General features: G+C 56.1%; 2 protein-coding genes across 2 annotated transcripts in view; one reads left to right on the top strand and one right to left on the bottom strand.

The window, feature by feature from the left end:
* Nucleotides 1–1,947: 1,947 nt before the first annotated feature.
* On the bottom strand, nt 1,948–17,770 carry PCID2 (PCI domain containing 2). The gene is made up of 14 exons (XM_004577349.4): nt 17,237–17,770; nt 16,751–16,840; nt 16,371–16,444; nt 15,854–15,919; nt 15,111–15,152; nt 14,234–14,288; nt 11,903–12,006; nt 7,461–7,536; nt 6,801–6,942; nt 4,916–5,016; nt 3,746–3,819; nt 3,476–3,601; nt 2,915–3,038; nt 1,948–2,080 (listed from the first exon to the last, which is right to left on the bottom strand). Exons 1-14 carry the CDS (start codon nt 17,270–17,272, stop codon nt 1,991–1,993), a joined length of 1,200 nt encoding a protein of 399 aa, XP_004577406.1. The 5' UTR covers nt 17,273–17,770; the 3' UTR covers nt 1,948–1,990.
* The window catches only part of CUL4A (cullin 4A), a 35,744-nt gene continuing 28,690 nt past the window's right edge, over nt 17,770–24,823 (top strand). Inside the window, exons 1-2 of the mRNA XM_058670934.1 lie at nt 17,770–18,043; nt 18,126–18,241. Coding sequence (XP_058526917.1) covers nt 17,908–18,043; nt 18,126–18,241 — 252 coding nt within the window. The 5' untranslated portion in view covers nt 17,770–17,907. The remainder of the gene's footprint in view (nt 18,044–18,125; nt 18,242–24,823) is intronic.

Raw genomic sequence — 24,823 nt, 5'->3', positions numbered from 1 at the left:
GTGGCCTTTCCTGGCTGGCCTTCAATCCATTCTGGTTCTTACTGTTGAATGTTTCAGGCCAGTCAAGGCTCGTCTACACCCAGACACAGCTCACACATGACTCAGTAGGGGCAGAGACTTAGCCTAGTCCGTCCTACATCTATCCTGGTCCTCCAGAGCACCAGATGGTGCTGGAGTCTAGCCCGACTTGGTGCACCCAGCCCCAGTCCACACTTGTGCCAAGGGACACCGCAGCCATATCCAGACCAGAAAAGAGCCCCCACTTCATTCCCCGTACTCACCAGTGGGAACCCAGCCAGGGTGTCCTCTTAGCTCCCCAACCAGGCCTGTTCCTGCTATAGATGTGCGTGCCAGTGGTTGCTCTGCCCCAGCTTGGCATAGCCCCACACCTGTCTTGGCCTTTGCCTTAGATGCTGTAGCCTGGCATCCCTGGCTCATGCAAACCAGTCAGTGTAAGAGTCTAGCTCGGCATGACCTATGCTCCAGCCTGATTTCTGTTCTTGCTGGTGAGCTAAGGTTTGCTCGGCCCCACCGGTTCCATCCCCTTCCGTAACCAACCCACACTTTGGCCAATAGTTGGAGCTACTTTTCCCAGCTTGCCTGACCCCCAGGTCTGGACTATGTGATCATCAGTGAAGGCTATGACTCACTAGGGGAGTTTCCCAAATTCCCCCATTTGACCCACTCTCAGACTCAGATCTCATACATGCCACTAGGCGTTAGGCCAGTGCCCGGCATAGTCTACCCTTCCTTCTTGGCCTTGTATGACCTGGTGAACGTTGCAGCCCAGCCCACTCCACACCTGTTTTAGGATGCACATTTCGGTGCTGCTGCCTTGACCTGCCCAGACTGCTGTTGGTTCCTTTACCAGTGAGTGATGGCAGGTTCCATGAATCACCACCCCAACGCTTAAGCTAACTAGTGGGACTTGTATTTTCACAGGGTTGGGCCCATTTATCCCCTGCAGAATCTACCCCAGGACCTGGTTCCCTCGAGTGTTGGTTGGTGTCATGACCCTTCCTAATGTGACCCATCCCCTGTTCCACATTCAGTCAGCTACTGGGATCTAGCCCTGCCAGACATGCACTCAGCCACCGCTTTCATATTGGCTGGCGTGTGGCAGTCAGTGATATTGTGCACTAACAGCCCATCTCAGGACTCCCATGTGGGCTGGTGAATCAGTCTGACCCAAACAGATCTTAGAGACTATCCCCTCTAAACCACCAGGTCTCAGTTCCTAAGCTTGCCAACAAGTTCAGTGTCCCCATCGCTGGGAGTCACACTGCATTCATCCCTCACCTGCACTCACATTGGCCTTATCCATCTATGTCCCTAGGCAGCAATTACACCCATAAACCCTAGAGTTGGCCGCCGGGCGGCCAGCAGGCGAAGCCTTGCTTCACTTGGCACAATGGCCCCCCAAAAGTTCAGGACTGTTCACCGTGTGGTGACAGTGTCAATGACCAGTGTCTCAAACATTGGGTCTGACCTGACCTCCGTAGCTGCCACACTGCTGAGGACTCCTTTTACCTGAGCCCCGCAGTCGAACACCCACCCCCTAGGTTCCTCCTGACACAAGGTGGTGGCGGCAGGAAGGGCGCAGTTTAAATTTAATAAATGTTTAAATTCAATAAACATATGTGCCCCGCAAAACCTATCGAATATACCATTTACGTGAATTTAGAACACTTTTTTCTTTTTAATAGAAATAACAAAAGGTCACAGAGCTCCTCTGTGAACAGCACTCACAGCAAGTGGGTGGCAGCTGCCCTGGCCCAAAGCCACAAGGAAGGACAGGGAACTTGGCAGTGCCTAGGTCTCTGGATGCCTCTGTGGTCGGGGAGGAACCCACAGCCTCCTGGGGCTGGGGCGCTCCCAGGGACGGGCATCAGAACTCGGCCGTGCTGTCAACTTGGTCTCGGATTCCCTGCAGAAGCCTCTGCTTGCGCAGATGGCCAGCACTGAGGACAGCACAGGAGGCTGGGGACGCTCAGCACACAGTGGACAGTGGCGGGAATGGGTTCTGCTTGCTGACAACGAGTTTCTGATGCTGATGCGAGATGTAGCCCTTAATATGACCCTGCAGGAGCAAAGAGGACCAGTGCCACTTATGTCTGTGACACCTCCCAGGTGCTCGTGCCTTCACAGGTCATCAAGAACCACAATACCACACATACCCCCCGGCCCTGGACATGGTCTCTCCCCACACACCACCACAGAGGCCACAGCTTTCTGCTAAGGCCAACACACTGCATCAACGCTCCAAATGCTAGGCTGGGTAGTGAGGACACGCACGCGTGTCACACTAAGTGGTAGTTAGGACACAGACACACCCACCCACGCATGTCACACTGAACAGCAATGAGGACACAGATATACACACACCCCCCACGTGTCACACTGAGCGGCAGTGAGGACACACACACCCCACACGTGTCACACACTGAGCAGCAGTGAGCACACACACCCCACATGTGTCACACTGAGCGGCAGTGAGCACACACACCCCACACGTGTCACACTGAGCGGCAGTGATCACACACACTCCACACGTGTCACACTGAGCGGCAGTGAGCACACACACCCCACACATGTCACACACTGAGCAGCAGTGAGCACACACCCCCCACACGTGTCACACTGAGCGGCAGTGAGGACACACACCCCACACGTGTCACACTGAGCGGCAGTGATCACACACACTCCACACGTGTCACACTGAGCGGCAGTGAGCACACACACCCCACACGTGTCACACACTGAGCAGCAGTGAGCACACACACCCCACATGTGTCACACTGAGTGGCAGTGAGGACACACACACCCCACACGTGTCACACTGAGCGGCAGTGAGCACACACCCCCCACACGTGTCACACTGAGCGGCAGTGAGGACGAAGAGGCACACACACACCATGTATATCAAGTTGGCCAGGATGCACTGCACTTCATCGATGTCCACGTCGTCCACCTGCATAAACTTCAAGGCAACCAGAAAGGCGTCCAGAGACAGCTGGTGTGTTCTGAGCAGCAGGTACCTGGGAGACAGCACGTGGGCGTCAGGGGCCAGAGGACACTCACCCAACAGGAAGGCAGCCTCGAGTGAGCCAGTGTGCAGAGCACCGACAGCAGGGCTGCTAGGTTTCACTGTCGTCTCCTTATTCTTAGAAGCAGCACGCCTCACAGAGTATTCCGCACGTTTCACCCTACACCAGGTGGCAGCTGACGGACTCACTGCGCTGGACCTCACTTTGCTATTCGGCCCACAGCTGCATCAAGAGCCTGGCCCTGTGGGAAGGTCCTGGGGGAGGCCTCAGGCGACAGGGGAGCCAGAGAAAGGCGTGAACATCCACCTTCCCGGCCAGGGGTCGGGAGACAAGCTCTGGGCAGTGTGTGGCAGCAGCTGGCAGGCACGCTGACCCGCCCCCTTGCAACAGGGTCACGTCTCGCCGCGGGGGCACTGACTGCTACTCACACTTTCTTGAAGAGGTTCCTGTAGGTGATGATCTTCAGCTTCTCAAGGATGAGGAAGATGCCACAGCGAATGAAAAAGGTCTCATGCTTGGCCAGCGCCTCATTCAGCAGGAGCAGGCTACCTTCACTGGGGAGATGACACACGGGTCACAGGAAAGCCCAGAGCGAGGGAGCCCCACAGGTAGCCCCTTCTTGTGCAGTGTGTGTGACACGCAGCATCAGTCCACACTCCAGCTGTGCGGGGGGGTGGGGCGTGGGTGGAGCACTGTACCTCACGGCTTTGGTGACTTCAGCGAACTGCATGAGGTGGTACTTTTTCAGAAGCTCAATGGTCGGCATATGCCCCTAAGACAGACGCAACTTCCAGAATCAAAGTCACCTCCCTTTGCATAGCATTGTCTTCAAGAAAATTTTCTTCAAAGAATTAAGTTTTAAAAACACAGTCTGATCTCTTAGCTGAGTAAAGATTACAGCCACTACAGGATTCCAGGGAGGAACGCAGAGCATTGTGGTCTGGAAAACACTCTGTCAACAGCAGTAGCACCGCACAGCCTCCACATCCTGATCATCTCAGCAGAGAGGCACCGCACGGCCCCCACTCCCCCACCATCCCAAGGGAGAGGCACCGCACGGCCCCCACTCCCCCACCATCCCAAGGGAGAGGCACCGCACGGCCCCCACTCCCTCACCATCCCAAGGGAGAGGCACCGCACGGCCCCCACTCCCCCACCATCCCAAGGGAGAGGCACCGCACGGCCCCCACGCGCCCACCATCCTGACGAAGGGACACCGCACGGCCCCCACTCCCCCACCATCCTGACGAAGGGACACCGCACGGCCCCCACTCCCCAATCATCCTGATAAAGGCGGGATGGCAAGGATGGAGGGAATGCTTGAGGAAGCAGCAGACTTGGGAATTCCGAAGTTGCGCAGAAGACTCAGCTAGAAACTGGCCATCTCTTAAGTGGGCTTGGAAACGGGGAGGGGCAGGCAAGCTGTTGCTACTTCAGTGTCAACCACATGTGTGCACTTGTTTTGAGAATTTCAAGAAAGGATTGAGTAATATGAAGATGTATTAGTCAATTAGCTTTCCAGGAATCTGCAATTTCTTGTCAGGATCAAAGTCAGATTTTGGTGACTAAATAAAATGCCCAAGTTGAGGCTGGAGCAGTGTTGCACTAACTTACTGATCCTAGCTGGGAATCTGGGGAGCCAGGGCAATGACACACGCTGGATACAGGCAGAGGCTTCCAACGGCACGCCCTCCTGGGCTGGGCCATGGGTTGAGTGACAAAGACCCACACACACAGCCACCATGGGCCAAGCTTGGGGACCCACACGCGCGCCTCCGTCACCACTGAGCGCAGGGACCCACACGCGCGCCTCCGTCACAACTGAGCGGGGACCCACGCATCTCTGTCACCACTGAGCGGGGACTCACCAGCAGCATCTTGACTGGCAGCAGGTAGATGAGAATCATCCTCTTGTTCTTCTGGCTCAAGCGGTGGCAGTGCTCAAAGGCGAAGGACAGGTACTCCTCAGCTGCGGGGAAGCCGGCAGTGAGCCAGCTGTGCCCAACCGCCCTCTGGCCTCCCCAGTCCGCCCCTTAATCCCCGTTCTGTCCCGACCATCACCCTGAGGGCCACAGTCTGGCTTTGATCCTGTTCAATTCCCACGAGCAGGAGTTGCCGGGAGTCTACTGCACAGAGGAGACAGGGCTCCTGCAAGATCACTGTCCCTATTAGGCATCTCATTTATGTACAAACACCTGTCCTGACAGTGACATTAAAAAGCAGTTCAGTTCATACAAAAAAGCTATCACCTTCATGGATTTCAAAACACAACAGTGATACTGGGCCCGGTGCGATAGCCTAGTGGCTAAAGTCCTTGCTTTGGGCCCGGCGCCATGGCCTAGCAGCTAAAGTCCTCGCCTTGAACGCCCCGGGATCCCACATGGGCACCGGTTCTAATCCCGGCGGCCCTGCTTCCCATCCAACTCCACTGCTTGTGGCCTGGGAAAGCAGTTGAGGACGGCCCAAAGATTTGGGACCCTGCACTCGTGTGGGAGACCTGGAAGAGGTTCCTGGTTCCCGGCTTCGGATCGGCAAGCACCAGCCGTTGCGGCTCACTTGGGGAGTGAATCATCGGATGGAAGATTTTCCTCTCTGTCTCTCCTCCTCTGTGTATATCTGACTTTGTAATAAAAATAAATAAATCTTAAAAAACCAAAAAAAAAAAAAAAACCAAAAAATATATATATGTAAAAATAATAATAAAGTCCTTGCCTTACGTGCGCTGGTATCCCATATGGGTGATAGTTTGTGTCGTGGCAGCTCCACTTCCCATCCAGCTCCCTGCTTGTGGCCTGGGAAAGCAGCTGAGGACGGTCCAAAGCTTTGGGACCCTGCACCCGCATGGGAAACCCAGAAGAGACTCTTGGCTTCAGACTGGCTCAGCTCCGGCCATTGCGGCCACTTGGGGAGTGAATCAGCGGATGGAAGATCTTTCTCTTTCCTTTTCTCTGTATATATGACTTTCCAATAAAAATAAAATAAATCTTAAAAAAAGTGCCTCCCCACTGTGCTCTCACTGGTGAAGGGAGGCACGGCAGAGGCCTGGCCTGTTCCCCAGCACGTCCGGCTGCAGGCCTGCTGAGGCAGCCGCCTTGGCCCCTGAAGCACCAGCTGCTCCAGCCCATGCTAAGTGCATGGGTTCCAGGCCAGGCTCAGCTTCCGACCTAGCTTCCTGCTGGGGGCGCCCTGGGAGGCAGCAGGGGCTGGGGACCCGGATGTAGCTCCAGGCTGCCGCCAAGGGCTGGCCCCACCCCAGATGTGCAGGGACTTGGGGAATAAACAAGTGTAAGGGAAATCTTTGTTCCCTTTCCTGCCCTTCACATAAAATAAAAATTTACATATATATTTTAAGTTTTCAAAGCAAAAAGAGTGGCCTCAGACTCTTGAGGGAATGCCCGGAATCCCGCACGGGCGCCGTACATGTCAGCCACAGCTACTCTGAGAACCCACAGCCAGGAACATGGCACCAGGCCATGGTGCTCTTCCTCCCACTTCCCACACTGGCACTACCAGCATATGTGAGTGACAGGGTCAGACAGCAAAGACGGCAGGGACGGTCACGTCCTGCTCGGACGGGGCCACGTGCAGCCACTGCAGCTGCAGCAGGCACTGCGACACCAAGGTGGATCTCAGGAACCCAGCGCAGCGGACGGACCTCACCAATGCTACTACTTTGAAAGCACAAAACACGCATGTACCCCGCCAAGACACGACCACCACCACCGTGTTCTTCAGCACAGGGCTCAGGCCTACCTTGCTTGAAGTCGCTGTCGAACATGGCCTTGCGGCCCACATAATACTTGTAGGTGACCCTCTGGGCTGTGCTGTAGTCATCCTTCAGGTTTGAGCTGTCGATGGCTCTGATGAGGGGTTTGCACAGATGCAGTTTGTTGATCTACAAGGAACAGTAATGCACTCCACATACACAGTAACAGCAAGAGCGGAGGAGAGCAGACACGATGGCCTGCTTCCCAGGCACGAGAAGACACACCTCTTGCACCCCAAGACTCGGCCCCTGACAGGAAACTGAACAAATGGCTGCCTGGTGCGCACGGTGTGTGCCTGGCAGGTCCTGGCAGAAGCTGACCCAGAGCAGCAGTGATGAGACAGGCTGGCCACTCTGTTCCAGCTGTCTACCTGTGGTAGCCGCTGGTCACCGGCTGGCTGTGCCTGGGCAGCTCCCTGTGAGCCCACAGTACAGCTTCAGGGTCAAACTCCCTACACAGGACGCCTGCCCTCCACATGGGGCAAGTCGTGCCGGACAGCTGCTGTCGCAGTCCGAGACTGCTGTGGACGGACATGTGCAGGGCAGCTGTCAGGGCTGAAGCACCGTGCCAGTGCCAGGAGGGTTGGCTAACAAGTGACACCTGGACCGGCACGGACAGTTTCTCATGCACACAGACAGAGGCATACCTTAAAGTAAATTTTAAATAACTGGTTCACCAAGAATAGCATTCCCCACTTCTTGGAGTCTTCTATACCTGCACGTCTGTGGGAAGACAACTGTTTTTAACATTACAGAAGAAATAACAATTTTGTTTACAAGTCAGAAAAGAAACTGCCTAAGGAAATTATTAATATGAAATAAAATCCCACAGCTCAAGTCATACTCATCAAATAAAACAATGTGAAAAAAAAAGTCTTCTCTATTAAGTAAAACTGAAAAGCCAGCTAAGGTGGGGACACATCCTGTGTACAGATGCCAGGCCTTGCAATTGCCACTGCCCGTGCACTAGTGCAGCACACAGGCACCTACTGGGCTGTGCCAGGCTCAAGGGGGGTCACAATAATGCATGCTGCCTCCATGGGGCCAGGCTAGCACGGAGCTGTGGGCTCTAGCTCAGCACACACGCTGCTGTGGCCTGAGGAGCCCACTGGACGTAGATTTCAGCTCAGAATAGAAGAGAAAGGAAAGTTCTCCAATGTTTGCAACTAACTCTGACATGTTGCAGGAGGACTACTTAACTGAGATAAGCTGGCAAACAGTACATGAAGATTCCACGGAAGAAGTGTAGCACATGTGCACAAAGCTGGGGTACAGGGACAAGGGCACATGTGGACACAGCTGGGGTACAGGGACAAGGGCACATGTGAACACAGCTGGGGTACAGGGACAAGGGCACATGTGCACACAGCTGGGGTACAGGGACAAGGGCACATGTGGACACAGCTGGGGTACAGGGACAAGGGCACATGTGGACACAGCTGGGGTACAGGGACAAGGGCACATGTGGACACAGCTGGGGTACAGGGACAAGGGCACATGTGGACACAGCTGGCGTACAGGGACAAGGGCACATGTGCACACAGCTGGGGTACAGGGACAAGGGCACATGTGGACAGAAGCTGGGATACAGGGACAAGGGCACATGTGGACAGAAGCTGGGGTACAGGGAGAAGGGCACATGTGCACACAGCTGGGGTACAGGGACAAGGGCACATGTGGACACAGCTGGGGTACAGGGACAAGGGCACATGTGGACACAGCTGGGGTACAGGGACAAGGGCACATGTGGACACAGCTGGGGTACAGGGACAAGGGCACATGTGGACACAGCTGGGGTACAGGGACAAGGGCACATGTGGACACAGCTGGGGTACAGGGACAAGGGCACATGTGGACAGAAGCTGGGGTACAGGGACAAGGGCACATGTGGACAGAAGCTGGGGTACAGGGACAAGGGCACATGTGGACACAGCTGGGGTACAGGGACAAGGGCACATGTGCACAAAGCTGGGGTACAGGGACAAGGGCACATGTGCACACAGCTGGGGTACAGGGACAAGGGCACATGTGCACACAGCTGGGGTACAGGGACAAGGGCACATGTGGACACAGCTGGGGTACAGGGACAAGGGCACATGTGGACACAGCTGGGGTACAGGGATAAGGGCACATGTGGACAGAAGCTGGGGTACAGGGACAAGGGCACATGTGCACAAAGCTGGGGTACAGGGACAAGGGCACATGTGCACACAGCTGGGGTACAGGGACAAGGGCACATGTGCACACAGCTGGGGTACAGGGACAAGGGCACATGTGAACACAGCTGGGGTACAGGGACAAGGGCACATGTGGACACAGCTGGCGTACAGGGACAAGGGCACATGTGGACAGAAGCTGGGGTACAGGGACAAGGGCACATGTGCACAAAGCTGGGGTACAGGGACAAGGGCACATGTGGACACAGCTGGGGTACAGGGACAAGGGCACATGTGAACACAGCTGGGGTACAGGGACAAGGGCACATGTGGACACAGCTGGGGTACAGGGACAAGGGCACATGTGGACACAGCTGGGGTACAGGGACAAGGGCACATGTAAACACAGCTGGGGTACAGGGACAAGGGCACATGTGAACACAGCTGGGGTACAGGGACAAGGGCACATGTGGACAGAAGCTGGGGTACAGGGACAAGGGCACATGTGGACACAGCTGGGGTACAGGGACAAGGGCACATGCAGGCAATAGTTGGGGTGCAGGGACAATGGGTGCATGCAGGCAATAGTTGGGGTGCAGGGACAAGGGTGCATGCAGGCAATAGTTGGGGTGCAGGGACAAGGGTGCATGCAGGCAATAGTTGGGGTGCAGGGACAATGGGTGCATGCAGGCAATAGTTGAGGTACAGGGACAATGGGTGCATGCAGGCAATAGTTGGGGTACAGGGACAAGGGTGCACGTGGACAGAAGCTGGGGTACAGGGGACAAGGGTGCATGCAGGCAATAGTTGGGGTGCAGGGACTCTCTGCAGAATCCTTCCACCTCTGTAAACATGTGAAGCTTCCAGGAAGAAACAGCATCTCAGAACACGCAAGTCAGCTGTGTGCTCTCACTCTGCCAAGGATTCTTCTGCACGAGAGGCCCATGGCTGCTGGCAGACGCCAGGTGCAGGGGCAGGCCTGCAGGGACGGTGCGGCCACTGTACTGCCATCCCACACGAGTATCACTTCAAGTCCCAGCTGCTCCACTTTTTTTAGGATTTATTTTTATTAGAAAATTAGATATACAGAGAGGAAGAGATAGGAAGATCCGTCCGCTGATTCACTCCCCAAGCAGCCACAATGGCTGGAGCTGAGCCAATCTGAAGCCAGGAGCCTCTTCTGGGTCTCCCAAGAGGGTGCAGGGTCCCAAGGCTTTCCTCTACTGCTTTCCCAGGCCACAAGCAGGGAGTTGGATGGGAAGTGGAATCACTGGGATTAGAATTGATACCCATATGGGATTCTGGCACATGCAAGGCTTTAGCCACTAGGCTATTGCGCTGGGCCCCCAGCTGCTCCACTCCTGATCCAGCCTCCTGCTAACACACCTGGGAAAGCACCAGGTGATGGCCCACATGGGTGGCCACAACAAAACACCTGGCCCAGCCCTGGCTGTTGGAATTTGGGAAGTGAATCAATACCGAGCCACCTCTCGGGAGTGCAGGGAGGGAGAGGCCTGGGGTGCTGGGCCCCAGAGTGCCCTCTTCAGTCCAAGCCCGGCCTAGTGTGCAGACATCCTGGACCAAGATCAGGGAAATGCAAAGTGGGTGTCAGAGCTTTTGCTCAGTTACTAACAAACGCAAACCAGATCCACATGCCACACCCTGGGCAGGACGGGGCGAAGGGACGAAGTTCCAGGAAAGCTGAGAATTCAACTGACAACAAGGCAGAGGTGCGGGAAGAACAGACGGACACGCCGTGAGACGCTGAGAATAAAGTTGGGGGCAGTCCCATGTCACAGTGCCCGGGGTCGCCGCTGGCCCCCGATTTCCAGCTGCTGTGAACTGGGGAGGCAGCAGTGAGGGCCCCGCTGCCCACATGGGGGACACAGCTGGAGGGACTGGACCCGCCCACAGCCCTAGACACCTGCAGAATAATTCTTAAAAATCTCTAATAAAAGTATCAACTTAAAAATCCAAGTCCCATGGGCCCGGCGCCATAGCCTAGCAGCTAAAGTCCTCACCTTGAACACGCCGGGCTCCCATATGGGCGCCGGTTCTAATCCCGGCAGCTCCACTTCCCATCCAGCTCCCTGCTTGTGGCCTGGGAAAGCAGTCGAGGACGGCCCAAAGCCTTGGGACCCTGCACCCGTGTGGGAGACCCGGAAGGGGTTCCTGGTTCCCGGCTTCAGATCGGCACAGCGCCGGCCGTTGCGGCTCACTTGGGGAGTGAATCATCGGGCGGAGGATCTTCCTCTCTGCCTCTCCTCTCTGTATATCTGATGTTGTAATAAAAACATAAATAAATCTTGAAAGAAAAAAAAAAAAATCCAAGTCCCTGAATCATGAACCAAAGGTTTCAGCACAAAGCACAAGGCAGGCCACGGACGGGAAGCCCTGACCAGCTGAGGGAAGGCCAGCACGGAGAAACACAGGAGCCAGAGGAATCTATACACCACATTTATGCTGAAAGGCAGGGTGAGGGCGAGAGCGAGAAACTGTCAGTTCACGTCCGAAAGGCTGCAACAGCTGCGGCTGGGCTCAGGAGCCAGGAGCTCCAGCAGGGCCCCGTGTGGGTGCTGGGACCCACACCCTTGGGCCATCATCGCTGCTTTCCCAGGAGCTCCAGCAGGGAGCCGGGAGAAAGCAGATCTGCCAGGACCCAAATCAGCACTCTGGACGTGACGAGTGCTGACCCACTGCACCCTGCCGCTGGCCCAGGGATGACACTCTGAACTGCTGGAAGGGAACGGCCAACCTCCGACGAGGCCAACAAGGAGAAGCAGAAGTAGCGGAGTGCTTGACCTCAGGGCCAGGGTGACATCTTGACAGGCACCTTCACCCACACGGCCAATGGCAGCAGCACCAAAGCCCTTTTCCCTTCCTCTTCCTTCCTCCATGACGGGCGCGTGCGCAGTCCTGGGCGCTGTACTCACGTGTCACTGGCACAAACACGGAAGCAGCTCATCAGCAGCTCGGCCGCTTTCTCCAGCATGTCCCCCACCTTGCTCTTCCCCTTCTTCACCAGCTGCTGATCGGCCTGGCAGACAGAGACATCTGTGAAGCACAGCCGGGATGCCAGCGAGAAACCAGCGGTGCTTGATGCCCGAGGCATCTACACAGTCTGCTCTTCCTACAGCCCGCCCACTGCTATGCGACGCCAATGGTCTGGACCCCACACCGCTCTCAGAACTCTGGGGTCTCAGAACTCCAGGATCTGGACCCCGCACTGCTCTCACAACTCCGGGGTCTGGACCCCGCACTGCTCTCAGAACTACCCCCAACGACTCACTCAGGCTCTGACCTTGCAATCTCCCACAGACACGTGGTCAAAGCCCTCCAGATGGGGGTCAGAATGGACATTAAAGCTAGCTCCGCCTGCAGTCCACCTGGGAGGCAGCAGTAGGCCCCTGCCACTCACAGGAGAACCAGGTGCAGCTCTGGACTCCTGGCTTCGGCCTGGCCCAGTCCAGCTGCCGCAGCCGTCTGAGGAAAGAACGAGCAGAAGGACACGCGCTGGCTCTGCATCACAGGTCCCTCACGACACAGCTGACATCGTATGAATCTGTGTGCTCTCCATGAGATGTGTGGAACACAGGGTAGCTTGTGGCAGCAGCTGAGCTGCAAGCAGAACCTGCCTTTTTCTTTTAAGATTTATTTATTTTTATGCGAATGACAGATTCTCAGAGAAAGGAGAGACAAAGGGAGATCTTCCACCCGCTGGTTCACTCCCAGAGCCGGGCTGGTCTGAAACAGGAGCTTCCTCTGGGTCTTCCAAGTGAGTGCACGGACCCAAGGCTCTGAGCCATCCTCTGCTGTTTTCCCAGGCGGTCCATGGTAGCAGGCAGTTACAGCCAGGGGCTCCGGACCAGTGCTGCCAGGCCAAGTGCCCATCCTTAGTTCGGGTTTTCTTTAACATAATGAAGCACACTGCTGCATGGCTCAGTGGTCAGACTATCCCCATTGGTGTCGATTGCTGCTCCAGGGTGACCCTGGGAGGTGGGCTAGAGCAGTGGACAGGGCCTGTGTGCACAGACCTCATGAGAGCAGTCAGTATTCCTGTACCAGTGAGGACACAGCAAGTGCACCAGCTGGAAACCAGGCAGTAGGGTCCTCACTGGACGCTGACCCCGCCAGCATGGCCTCACTGTGTGCTCACCGTGCCAGAATAGCCCTACTGGACGCTGACCCCGCCAGCATGGCCTCACTGTGTGCTCACCGTGCCAGAATAGCCCTACTGGACACTGACCCTGCCAGCAGTTGACACTGCACCCTGAGCCCCCAGAACCGTGCCAGCTGCCTGTGGGTGGCCTGGCTGGACTGGGACAAACATGATGACCCTGGAGAAGCACTCCCATAGCAGTGGGGGCCAGGTCAGTTGACCTCCTGGCAACGGTGAACAACCTCATTGCTGCTTATCTGAGCTACAGCCTGACTTTCAGAAAACTATGTCTTGGCTTTTTGCATGGTATTGAACAAGAACCACCTACAATGATGGAAACAGCTATTAAAGTACCCTCCCTTCCCCATCTCATCACCTACTTCATGTGACAGCATCGTGGAATGTGTCTGTGCTCAGAGCCATGAGACACTGATGGCTCTGCACATCAGATGCAGGGACAGGTGTGTGGCCCGGCAGGCCCAGGCAGACCACCTGCATCTTCCTGGGAGCACCCCGTCCACACGGGAGCCCGCACATGGGAGGTCCCCACCCCAGGGAGCGTCGCTCTCCCTTTGTCTGTTTCTCAAATGAATAAACTCAGCTCTCGGGGCTCTGGCAGAAAACCTGTCCAGCTGGACTCTGCTCAGAATCAGGAGTCACCCACACTTTCATAACTGTGAGGTCACTGATCCACAAGGTTGTCAAGGGCAGCTGTTTGACAGCAAGTCCAGAACACTCATGCTTGAGCGTATCTCAGCTGCGCTCAGAACGTGTGCAGGGCCAGCACTGCCCAACCGGGCAGGCACTGAGTCCCAGTTAGCTATGGCGCCTGTGCAGGGCCAGCACTCCCCAGCCGGGCAGGGCACTGAGTCCCAGTTAGCTATGGCGCCTGTGCAGGGCCAGCACTGCCCAGCCGGGCAGGGCACTGAGTCCCAGTTAGCTATGGCGCCTGTGCAGGGCCAGCACTGCCCAGCTGGGCAGGGCACTGAGTCCCAGTTAGCTATGGCGCCTGTGCTGGCGCGCCCATGGCAGATGCACCCTAACCCCACGTGCACACCCACCAGATCCCAGCCCACAGAGCACGGTCACGGGGAATGGAACTCACATTATTGGCAAACACTCGGAGGTCAAGTGCTACTGCATACATGACCGGCAGAGCCCTACGGAGAGAAAGAAAGGCATGAAGCAGTCCAGGTTCAGCCCACTTGCGCTCTATGGCTGCTGTCAGCCGGCTGCAGCCCGAAGCGTCCTACTCCCACCCTCTGCCCGGACTCTGGCCTACCCAGGGTCACTTGGAATACCCCTTCCTCTGCACTAAGCAAACACCTGTTCAAACAGCTGTGGTTTGATACAATTTCCTTTACAGAGGTTACAGTGTGTGACGCACACAGTGAGACACAGCCGCTTACATCTAGCTCTCCAAGCCAGACTTCTTTTCCTGGGCAAGCTAGTCTTTACTTATAACTGGAAAAGGCTCTTGGTTACTGCAGCATAAAACTCACTTAGTTTGCCTATAAATTATAAAACAGAGAATTAGTTTGGCAGGGAATTTAAAATGACCCAATGAGTGCGGATCAAATCATGCCAAATGAATTACAGCTGGTCTACTTCTTTTACAAAGTTTTTTTTAAAAAAGCAGGGATGGCAGCGTAGCACAGGCGGTTAAGCCATCACCTGCAGTGTCGGCTTCCGTTCGCGTGCCGGTCAGAGCCTGGATGCTCTGCCGCTGAGCCAGATGGCTGTGAAAGCTGGGAAGTAAACCAGTGGCTGGAGGGTTTCTCTTCGTATACATGCAGATGCCTTCAGGGGCATGGAAGTGCGCAGCTGGAGAGTTCACACTGGACAAGCACCACTCCATTGCCATCGACTGTTACAACTGATACCAAACACTACATTAAATGTAAAACATTTGTATTTATAGAAAATTTTAAAAGCTTTTGCAAAAAAAGAGCTGCCCACCTGCTGCTGCCACTCACACTCACCAGTTTTCTTCCTTGTGGGCCTGAAACGCTCGCAGGAATGACGTGGGGTGTTAAGGAAGCTCAGACCCACGGGTGTGAGGGCAGAGGGAGAAAGGCTGCCGGCCGACTCTCCCCCTCAACCCTGACGTCACAGGACCCCCGTGCTAAACACATTTACTGCACAGATCCTTCCGCCAAAGACTCATTGACATTTTTCCTGTTTTTAAATCGGCGCTGTCAGACTGAGTGGTTGAGACAAGGTACGTTTGCATGCTGTAGTACCTGCAGTCCAAGGTGAACTTCTTAGTGGTAGAATTCTGGATTCCCACATTGAGCTGTCCTGGGTTTATGTAAACAAGACAGTCCTTCAAAAGCAAACTGAAGTCTACACGTTGATTGGGGCCTCGACTATCAGACAACATTTAGTGACTCAAGTAAGAAGCAGGCTGGATAAACCTTTAGGGATCATAATGAAGAAACCACACGTGTCTGTTTTGTCCACGCACGCTGCACGGCAGACGTGTGACTTCATCAGCTGCTGTAGCTATGCTTAACACTCAGAGACAACCAAACACGCATGCAACCCCTCCTGCTGACCAACACAACCAGAGAAGCTCAGCCAGCAAGACTCCAACACCCGAGTAGCTAAGTAACCATGACTCCCCACCTCTCAAGAGCTAAAAACTCATCTTAATCCCCACAGCTGAACAACAGCCCCCAGGAGTCTGTGTCCCTGCTGCAGCCATCACGGACACCAAGGATATTGGACGATCACAGTCTGGCATTTGTAGGCCTCTACGAAGTCATGGTTTCCCACGGCGTAAGTGCACCTGCAGAGGAAGCACCCAGCGCCAAGAACGACCATGTCAGAAAGTGCATCTGCACAGAGGGGACGCGGCAGGGCCCTCCACCCAGTCAGCAGCTGGCGGGGCTCCCAGGAGCCCAGTCCTCTGGCACTGCCCCCACACAGGCGGCGTTCAGAGCTCACGTGGCCGTAAGACACAAGGCTGAGCTGGAGACGGAGAGCAGATGCCAAGTGTCAACGAAAAGTATGCTGTGCACTTGCTGCTATTTCCATGAAAAGCTCGGCCCGTGGCTATGCTCTCCGACCAAGACGGAAGTGCTGCTGGAGCACAGCACGAACATCAACCCAGCACAGGACTGAATGAGGCTGTGTGCTTTCCAAGTGCATCACCCCAGCTTCAAGCCTGAGACAGCGCACGATGCACTTCCCAACTTGGCCTCTGGCTCCTCTGCTCTCTGCCCCTACTAACACATTACCTGAGGTGAGCTGCAAACATTTCATCATACGGGGGCTCCAAGACTTGCTGACACTTCTCCTCTGGAGAGGCCATCTGATTGGAAACAAGAAGGCAAGGATGACATTAACAGACCTGGAAGGGTACGACACACGACTTGGACAAACCTCCTCGAAGTCACAGTTCACATCTTAGTACTTCTACTTAATGTTCATTCAAGCACTATTGGCCAATATTTCTTTTTTTTATAGGTCTGTTTATTTACTTGAATATCAGAGTCACAAAGAAGCAGCAGAGACAGAGGTCTTCAGTCATGAGGGAACTTTGAGATGCCTCACACAGCGACGGTGTGGCTTTTCTCCTGGGGAGAGAGGCTCCCCATGCGCCCCAACTCTCGCTTACCTGCAGCCGGGGGTTTGCGACGTGTGGGTGCTTGAAGGAGACCAGCTCTGCACAGGACGCGCCATCCCGAGTGTCGATCGCCTCGCACACCTGCAGCGGGCCGGGGAGAGACCAAGCTGTCCCCAGGGCAGGGCAGCACTCCGCCCAGTTCAGCTCCTTCACCCGAGGGGTTCCCTAAGACCCCGACATCCAACGCTCTGCCTGGCCCAGACCTGCGCTCCCCGCCTGCGGTGCCTCGGCGCGATCCGCCACAATCCCCTCAGCCAGCACGTCCACACAGCAGGCCCCAGCCACCCGGAGGGCGCCCTGCTCCCTGCCGCCCGCGGGATGCCGCGGACAGGCCCGACCGAGGGACGCGGGGAGCCAGTCGGCAGAGAGGCGGGCCTGCGCGCTCCCCGAGCCCCGCGCCGGCTCACGCCCCGCACACGAAGACGCACGGCCGCCACGGGCTGCGCCGGCTCCCACACCACCCGGCCGGAGTCCCACCTGCTGCAGGTACTGGTTGATCGTGATGTGCGCCATGGCCCCGCCGCCCCGAGCCGGGCCGCGCGTCACTTCCGCCCGCAGGTCCGTCCGCCAGCTGGCGCCCCCGACGCCGCCGGCCCTACACGCGGGTTCCGGCCCTCGGCGCCGCGCTGGCCCGGGTCGCCGGGCGAGGCGGGCGGCGGGCTGTGGCGCCGCTCGCGGGCTCCGGCCCCCGGCGGCCTTCGAGAACAGCAGGCGCCTCGGCCACGTCCCGGCTCGCGGCCGCCGCGCGGCCCGCCCTCGGCCCCCGGGCTCCAAGATGGCGGGCGGCCTCGCGCCCTCGCCTCGGCGCCTGGCCGGGCGGAGGGGCCCGCGCGCGCCCGCGGCCGTGAGCGCCGCGCGCCGCCCTGCCGGCCGCCCCGCCGCGCGCCCCCGAAGGCCGCCCCGCCGCGCGCGCCCCGGCCTGTGAGCGCCGCGTCCCGCGCCCGGCGGCGGCGGCGGCGGGAGGGGCGGGCCGGGCCGGCGGCGGCGGCGGTTGGGCTCCGGGGCGCGGGCGGGGCGGGGCGGGGCGGCCTCGGCGCAGGCCCGGACGGAGCGTCGGCAGCCGGAGCCGGGGCGGCCTGGGCCGGAGCGGGCGCACGGAGGCGGCGCGGCGTGCCGGGGGCGGCTCGGGTCGGCGTCCGGCCGCGGCCATGGCGGACGAGGCCCCGCGCAAGGCCGGCGTCTCGGCCCTCGTGGGCCGCACCAACGGCCTCACCAAGCCCGCGGGCCTGGCCAAGCCGGGCGGCGCGGGCGGCTCCAGGAAGCTGGTCATCAAGAATTTCCGAGGTGCGGCCTGGCGGGCGCGGGCGGGTGGCGGGGCCCGGCGCGGGCGCGGCCCGGTGCGCGCCTCACCCTGCGCCCTCCACAGACAGGCCGCAGCTGCCGGACAACTACACGCAGGACACGTGGCGCCAGCTGCACGAGGCCGTGCGGGCCATCCAGAGCCGCACCTCCATCCGCTACAACCTGGAGGAGCTGTACCAGGTGAGCACGGACCTGCGGCCCGGGAGCCCCGGGAGCCCCGCAGCCGCTCCCGGCCTTGCCGCCGGGGTGGATGTGTTGGACGCCGGCGTGGGCCAGGTCGTCGTTTACTTGACCCTCCGGGTGTCTGCTCGAAGGCCTGAGCTGAGGAAGTGGTCTCTGTCCCCCAGGTCGGGAGAATCCGGGCAGCCCCCGAGGCTGAGGTGAGCCACCTGCGGAGGGAGGGCAGCTGCCCGTGCAGCACCCCAGGCCGAGGCAGCCCCGATGGGGTGAGGCCCGGCAGGGAATGTCGGGCGGGCCGCAGGTGCACCCAGACCGGGCTCAGCACTGTGGGGGATGTGAAACCAGCCGGTGCTGTTTCTGCTGTGGGGCAGCCGCCCCAGACACCACCTAGTGTTGTGTGTGTGTAAGAGTTAAAAGCTAGAGCTCTTCCTTTCAGCATGAGTGTGTGTGCGTGAGTGCATGTGTGTGAAACCTGGAGCACTAGTGTCTTTGTGTGTCTGTGTGTGTAACCCTTCCTGTCAGCGTGTGTATGGAGTCCTTCCTGGTGTGTGTGGAGCCCTTCCTGTCAGCATTTGTGTGTGAGTGTATGTGTGTGAAAGCCAGAGCACTGCTGTCAGTGTGTGTGTGTGTGTGTGTCAGTGAGTGCATGTGTGAAAGCCCGCGCACTGCTCTGTGTGTGTGTGTGTGTGTGTGAGTGCATGTGTGAAAGCCCGCGCACTGCTCTGTGTGTGTGTGTGTGTGAGTGCATGTGTGAAAGCCCGCGCACTGCTCTGTGTGTGTGTGTGTCAGTGAGTGCATGTGTGAAAGCCCGCGCACTGCTCTGTGTGTGTGTGTGTCGGTGTGAGTGCATGTGAGAAAGGCCGAGCACTGCTCTCAGTGTGTGTGTGTGTGTGAGTGCATGTGTGAGAAAGCCCGCGCACTGCTCTCAGTGTGTGTGTGTGTGTGAGTGCATGTGTGAAAGCCCGCGCACTGCTCTCAGTGTGTGTGTGTGTCGGTGTGAGTGCATGTGTGAAAGCCCGCGCACTGCTCTGTGTGTGTGTGTGTCAGTGAGTGCATGTGTGAGAAAGCCCGAGCACTGCTCTGTGTGTGTGTGTGTCGGTGTGAGTGCATGTGTGAGAAAGCCCGCGCACCGCTCTGTGTGTGTGTGAGTGTGAGTGCATGTGTGAAAGCCCGAGCACTGCTCTGTGTGTGTCGGTGTGAGTGTGTGTGAGAAAGCCCGAGCACTGCTCTGTGTGTGTGTGTGTCAGTGTGAGTGCATGTCTGAGAAAGCCCGAGCACTGCTGTCAGTGTGAGTGCATGTGTGAGAAAGCCCGAGCACTGCTGTGTGTGTGTGTGTGTGTGAGTGTATGTGAGAAAGGCTGCGCACTGCCCTCAGTGTGCCTCTCGGGGCCCGTGTGAGCATGGATGGTCGGCCGTGGTTTTCCTCTGCTCTCTGCATGTGTAGTGTGTGTATAGGGCTCACCTCAGCAAACTTTCCCCAATGTGTGCAGTGAAGCTTCCGAGACCACTTTGTCATGTGCCCCAGAGTTTGCCCTTCCTAAAATTTCATGCAAATGGAATCATGTATTTTGCATATCTGTTTTTTGGGTTTTTTAGTGTGTGTGTGTGTTTGCTAAGGACAGGATAAAAAAGTTCCTTGTTTTATTTGAAAGGGAGGAGAGGGACAGAGGCAGAGATCTTCTGTGTGCTGGTTCACTCCCCAAAGGCCACAACTCTGAGGGCTGGGCCAGGCTGAAGCCAGGAGCCAGGTTTCCCACCTAGGTAGCAAGAACCCAACTCCTTGAAGCGTCCTGTGCTTCCTTCCTGGGTGGATGTTAGCCAGAATCTGAAATTCTTTTTTTTTTTTTTTTTTTTTTTAAGATTTATTTATTTTTAGCCCGGCGGCGTGGCCTAGCAGCTGAAGTCCTCGCCTTGAACGCGCCGGGATCCCATATGGGCGCCAGTTCTAATCCCTGCAGCTCCACTTCCCATCCAGTTTGGGGAGTGAATCATCGGACAGAGGAGAGACAGAGGAAGATCCTCCATCCGATGATTCACTCCCCAAGTGAGCCGCAACGGCCGGTGCTGCGCCAATCTGGAGCCAAGAGCCAGGAACCTCCTCCGGGTCTCCCACGCGGGTGCAGAGTCCCAAGGCATTGGGCCGTCCTCGACTGCTTTCCCAGGCCACAAGCAGGGAGCTGGATGGGAAGTAGAGCTGCCGGAATTAGAACCGGCGCCCATATGGGATCCCGGTGTGTTCAGGGCAAGGACTTTAGGTGCTAGGCCATGGCGCCGGGCCCCAGAAGCTGAAATTCTTAGTGGAGCCAAAGCTCAGACCCAGGATTCTGGTATGGAATTGGAGTTCACAGGTCACGACTTCTCCATAGCACCGGGTGCACACTCCAGAAAGTTGCTTTGGAAACTCATGACACGTGTGACAGTATCTCCTCTCCTCCTCCTGTCTTCCTCTCCCCTGCCCTCTTCCCCTCTCCTCTCCACATTTGTTGAGTTATTTGAAAGGTAGAGCCGTAGATAGGGAGAAACAGAAAGACCTTCACACCTGCTGGTTCATTCCTCAGAGAGCTGGGCTGGGCCAGAGCCGAGATCATGGAGCTTTTGTGCGGATCTTCCGTGGGTGGCAAAGGCCCAGGTGCTTGGGCGTCTCCCACTGCTTTCCCAGGCAGGTTCTCAGCAGGGATCTGGGTCAGAAGTGAAGCAGCTGGGACTCCAGCCGCTGGGCCAGCAGTTTGTTTCTTTGTGTTATTGTCCCGTGTGGGTGTACTGATTGTCTTGTTCAGTCACTAGCTCATGGGCATTTGGGCTGTGAATGAAGTTGTTACAAACGGTTAGTAAGTCTTTATGTAAACCTAGTCTCCTTCCTGGGTCTGTGTGGAAAAGTACCCGTTTAACTTTACAAAAACTTTCCTGCTTTTCCAAGTGGCAGCTCCATTCCTGCTAGCAGTGTGTGAGTTCTTTGTAGCATTGGCTGGTCTTGCTGATTTCTGCTGCTCTAAGTGTGTAGGGGGATCTCTCTGTGGCTTTAATTTGCATTTTCCTAGCAACGCTAAGTATCTGTGTGTTCAATTGCTGTTCGGAATTTTCTCAATGAAGTGTCTATTCAGATCTTCAACCTCTTTCTTACTGAGTTTATTTTCTGTTATTGAGTGTGTGACCTTATTACAGATTTTGAGTGAGTGTTTTTTTCAGGAATTGGTTTGCAATGATTTTGCCCAGTCTGTGGCTTATACTTTGATTATCTTAATTTAAGTATGATCTTTGAAGAGCAGTGGATTAAGCTTTGAAATCAGGTGGGTCAGGTTTTTTCTGGATGAAGTGTCACAAACATTTTCCTCTCTCTGCCTTCTAGACATGTGAGAGTCTAGGTTTCCCGTTCCAGTCTGTGGTCTCTGTTGAGTGAGTTTGCATGTGCTTTGTGAAGTGCAAGTACAAATGCCACGTTTTCCTTCTAAGTGTCCAGCTCTTGCTGCTTCTGAGTGCCTGTTCCGCAGTCTCTGTCCGCTGTCCAGCGAGGAGAAGGAGTTAGTCATGGAATTGGCTGGTTGGCCCTCCAGTGGGACCCTGGTCCCATTTGTTTTTCCCGTTGTGGGTTCTTTGTATTTCTGCATTAATCTGTTAATTTCTACAAGAAAGCCTGCTAGGGTTTTTATCATGCCTTTGTGGAATATGGATCCGTATGAGAGAATTGATATCCTGGCGCTTTGACGTCCACTGAGCAGTCCCAGGGAGTGGCTCTCATTTCTCTTAGCAACATGCTTGCTGTGAAATTTGTCTTCAGGTATGTCGTGGTTTTGAAGCTGGTTTGTGCATTGATCTGGACCATGTTGCTGATCTTAACTTATTTCTAGACTTTTTAGAGATTTATGTGTTTGCTAGACAGTGTTACGGGGAAGAGAGGGGTCATCCATCTCTGGTTCACTCCCCAAATGGTTGCAACAGGCAGGAGCTGGGCGCTTCAGCCAGGTCTGCATGTGGTGCAGGGGCCCAAGGCTTTGGGCCGTCCTCTGCTGCTTTAGGCCGTCCTCTGCTGCTTTGGGCCGTCCTCTGCTGCTTTGGGCCGTCCTCTGCTGCTTTAGGCCGTCCTCTGCTGCTTTAGGCCGTCCTCTGCTGCTTTGCCATCAGCGGGGAACTGGGCGGGAAGTGAGCAGCCGGGACTTGCAGTGGCACCTAAACAGGATATCTATGTTGCAGGTAGGAGCTTTACGCACTATACCACAAGGGGTTGGCCCCTGCTAGTCCTGGTTGGCTGAGGGTTTTTATAAGAAATACAACTTGTCAGATTCTTTCCCCACACCTGTTGAGATGATAATATTTTTGTTTTAGTTCAAGAATTGCTTTGGTGTCCAAGTGTTAAAGCAGTCTTGCTTCCCTGGGCAGGTGCCCGAGAGCCTGATGCCTCGTCTGTTTGATGGGTTGCAGACTTGCTGCTTGTGCATCAGTGACCCTGGATGTTATCAGTGTGCTGTTTGCTCATTATTTGGATCTGGTTTTCAGATCAAAATCCTGCTGACTCCATGGGTTGCAAAATACTCCCTCTTCGTTTTCTGGAAAGGTATCCTCGCTCCCTTCAGGATAGGAGAGAATTCTACTGTGAAGCCATCTTGGCTTTCTTCATGGGCCATTCAGACAGGAGTGTGCGAGTGCCACCGTGTGCGGGCGCTGCTGCCGCCAGTGCTGTGTCTCCGCATCCATCGCTCAGCCCAGTGGCTGTTCAGCTGGCTTTGTCTGTTGTGTGTCACACCTCCGTTGGCTTGGTTCAGACAGGTTTTTCTCAAAGGTTTTATTTCACTGCTCTGCGTGTCTGGTCATCTTTGGATGAGTGTCAGATGGGAACGTTGACTTACTGTGTGCTGGATGTTTTTGTGTTCCTGCATCGTCTTTGCCCTGGAATGGGCTCTTTGGGAGTTGCTGGGTGGGTCTGGTGGGTGGGGCCAGAGTAGCATGGTATTTAGGACCTCTGTGGCGGGACCTGTCTGAATCTGCTCTAGTGGAAAGGTGCTGGTTCAGGTCTGCGAGAGCTCACACTGTTTTCTCTAAGCCTTCTGGACGGTTCTTTCCCTGGCTGTGGCACTTCCCTCTTGCCACGTGCTGGTCACTCTGCTGAGAGCACGAGGACTGCCCAGGGCTCCGCCCACCTCCAGATCTCCCTGGCTGCAGACTCTTCTGGGCCCTAGCCCTGCTTCCTGGAGACCCCATGCACAAAGCCATGCCCGTGACTGCCTGTTCCCTCTCAGCATTCCAGCCGTCCACAGCCCTGCTCCTTGGTTCAGTTCAGTTGCAGGAGTCCCACCAAGTATCTAAACAATTTCATGGAATACTGTATCTTAACAGCTAAGGATTGTGTTGTATATGCATTTACATAATTGAAAGAGTTACGGAGAGAGAAGAGAGATCTTCAGCCATTGGTTTTTTCCCCAGGTGGCCACAATAGCCAGGGCTGAACCAGACCGAACTTTAGAGGCAAAACTGTCTTCCAGATTTGCTACATGGGTGGCAGAGTCCCAAACACATGGACCCTCTTCCTCTGCTTTCTCAGGCCATTAGCAGGAGGCTGGATTGCAAGTGGAGCAACCAGACATGAACCAGTACCCATATGGGAGCCAGCATCACAAGCAATAGCTTTACTTGCTATATTATAGTGCCAGACACCAGTATGGGGTGAGAAGTGGCCGGCCACTGGGCGGGGCAGGACAGGTGGCCCTGTACATCTGCGTATGGCTGCAGGAGCCTGGTGAAAATCCCATGAGAGGTGTCGCGCTGTGTCTCAGTGTGTCCTGGAGGGCCCTATCAGTTACAGTGCGGCTGCTCCAGCTGCCCTGCTGGGTGTTCAAGTTGGTGAAAGGGAGATCCAGGGTCTTCGCGCACCCCAGAACTCGGCTCTGAGAGGAAGCACACGTGTGTCAGGACCACACATGAGGTGGGAGGGCAGAGAGAATGGCAGCCCCTCGGCACCCATCGGGCTGTCCTCAGCGTCTGAGAAACTATGGCAGCTGCTCACAACACAGGGAGAGGATGGAGGAGAACCGAGTGCCGACCATGTAAAAAAGTATTTGATAGCACCAGTTGGCGAAAGTAGCAAACTGATCAAGTGAATACACAGGTTCCTCTTACACAGGAGAATGTCCACAAGGAGCAGGTGGCTCCCCTCACTGAGGTTATTGCTAGCCTCCTTTGCCCTGGCAGCCAGCTGGAGGTCAGGCGTGTAAAATGCTCCCACAGATCCAGGTCGCTTGCTAGCCGGAAGCTGAGGGCAGGAATGGAGGTGTGTGCTGGGGGAGAGCGAGTCTACGGAGGACGCTTCTGAATGCTGTGTTTCTCATGCTGCTCGTGTGTGTCTGTGTGTGAGACAGACAGACACAGAGGTCACTGCCCAGATGCCCAACAGCCAGGACAGGCCACAACTACCCTGGGAGCTGGAACTCAGTCTGAGTCTCCCACGGATGTGTCAAGGACCCGGGGCTTGACTCATCCCATCTCCCAGGTTGGCCATCAGCAGGCATCAAGAATAGGAGTAGAGTTGGGCCGCAGGTGTCCCAACCTGGCGTCTTGACACTGGGCCCAACACCTGCCTCTGTTCTCTTGTCA

The sequence above is a fragment of the Ochotona princeps genome, chromosome 12 (genome assembly GCF_030435755.1).
Source record: "Ochotona princeps isolate mOchPri1 chromosome 12, mOchPri1.hap1, whole genome shotgun sequence".
In the NCBI taxonomy this organism is placed as follows: domain Eukaryota; kingdom Metazoa; phylum Chordata; class Mammalia; order Lagomorpha; family Ochotonidae; genus Ochotona; species Ochotona princeps.
Note: the sequence above shows the minus strand (reverse complement) of the source record. Positions and strands in the feature narration are given on the sequence as shown.

Coding starts and splice junctions, on each gene's coding strand:
- PCID2 (XM_004577349.4), bottom strand. CDS start 17,272: ATGGCGCACATCACGATCAACCAGTACCTGCAGCAG. Junction 15,153..15,853: donor TGCCAGACTGTGATCGTCCA/ATATCCTTGGTG, acceptor TTAACACCCCAC/GTCATTCCTGCGAGCGTTTC. Junction 3,820..4,915: donor TGCCAGTCAAGATGCTGCTG/GTGAGTCCCCGC, acceptor CGTCTGTCTTAG/GGGCATATGCCGACCATTGA.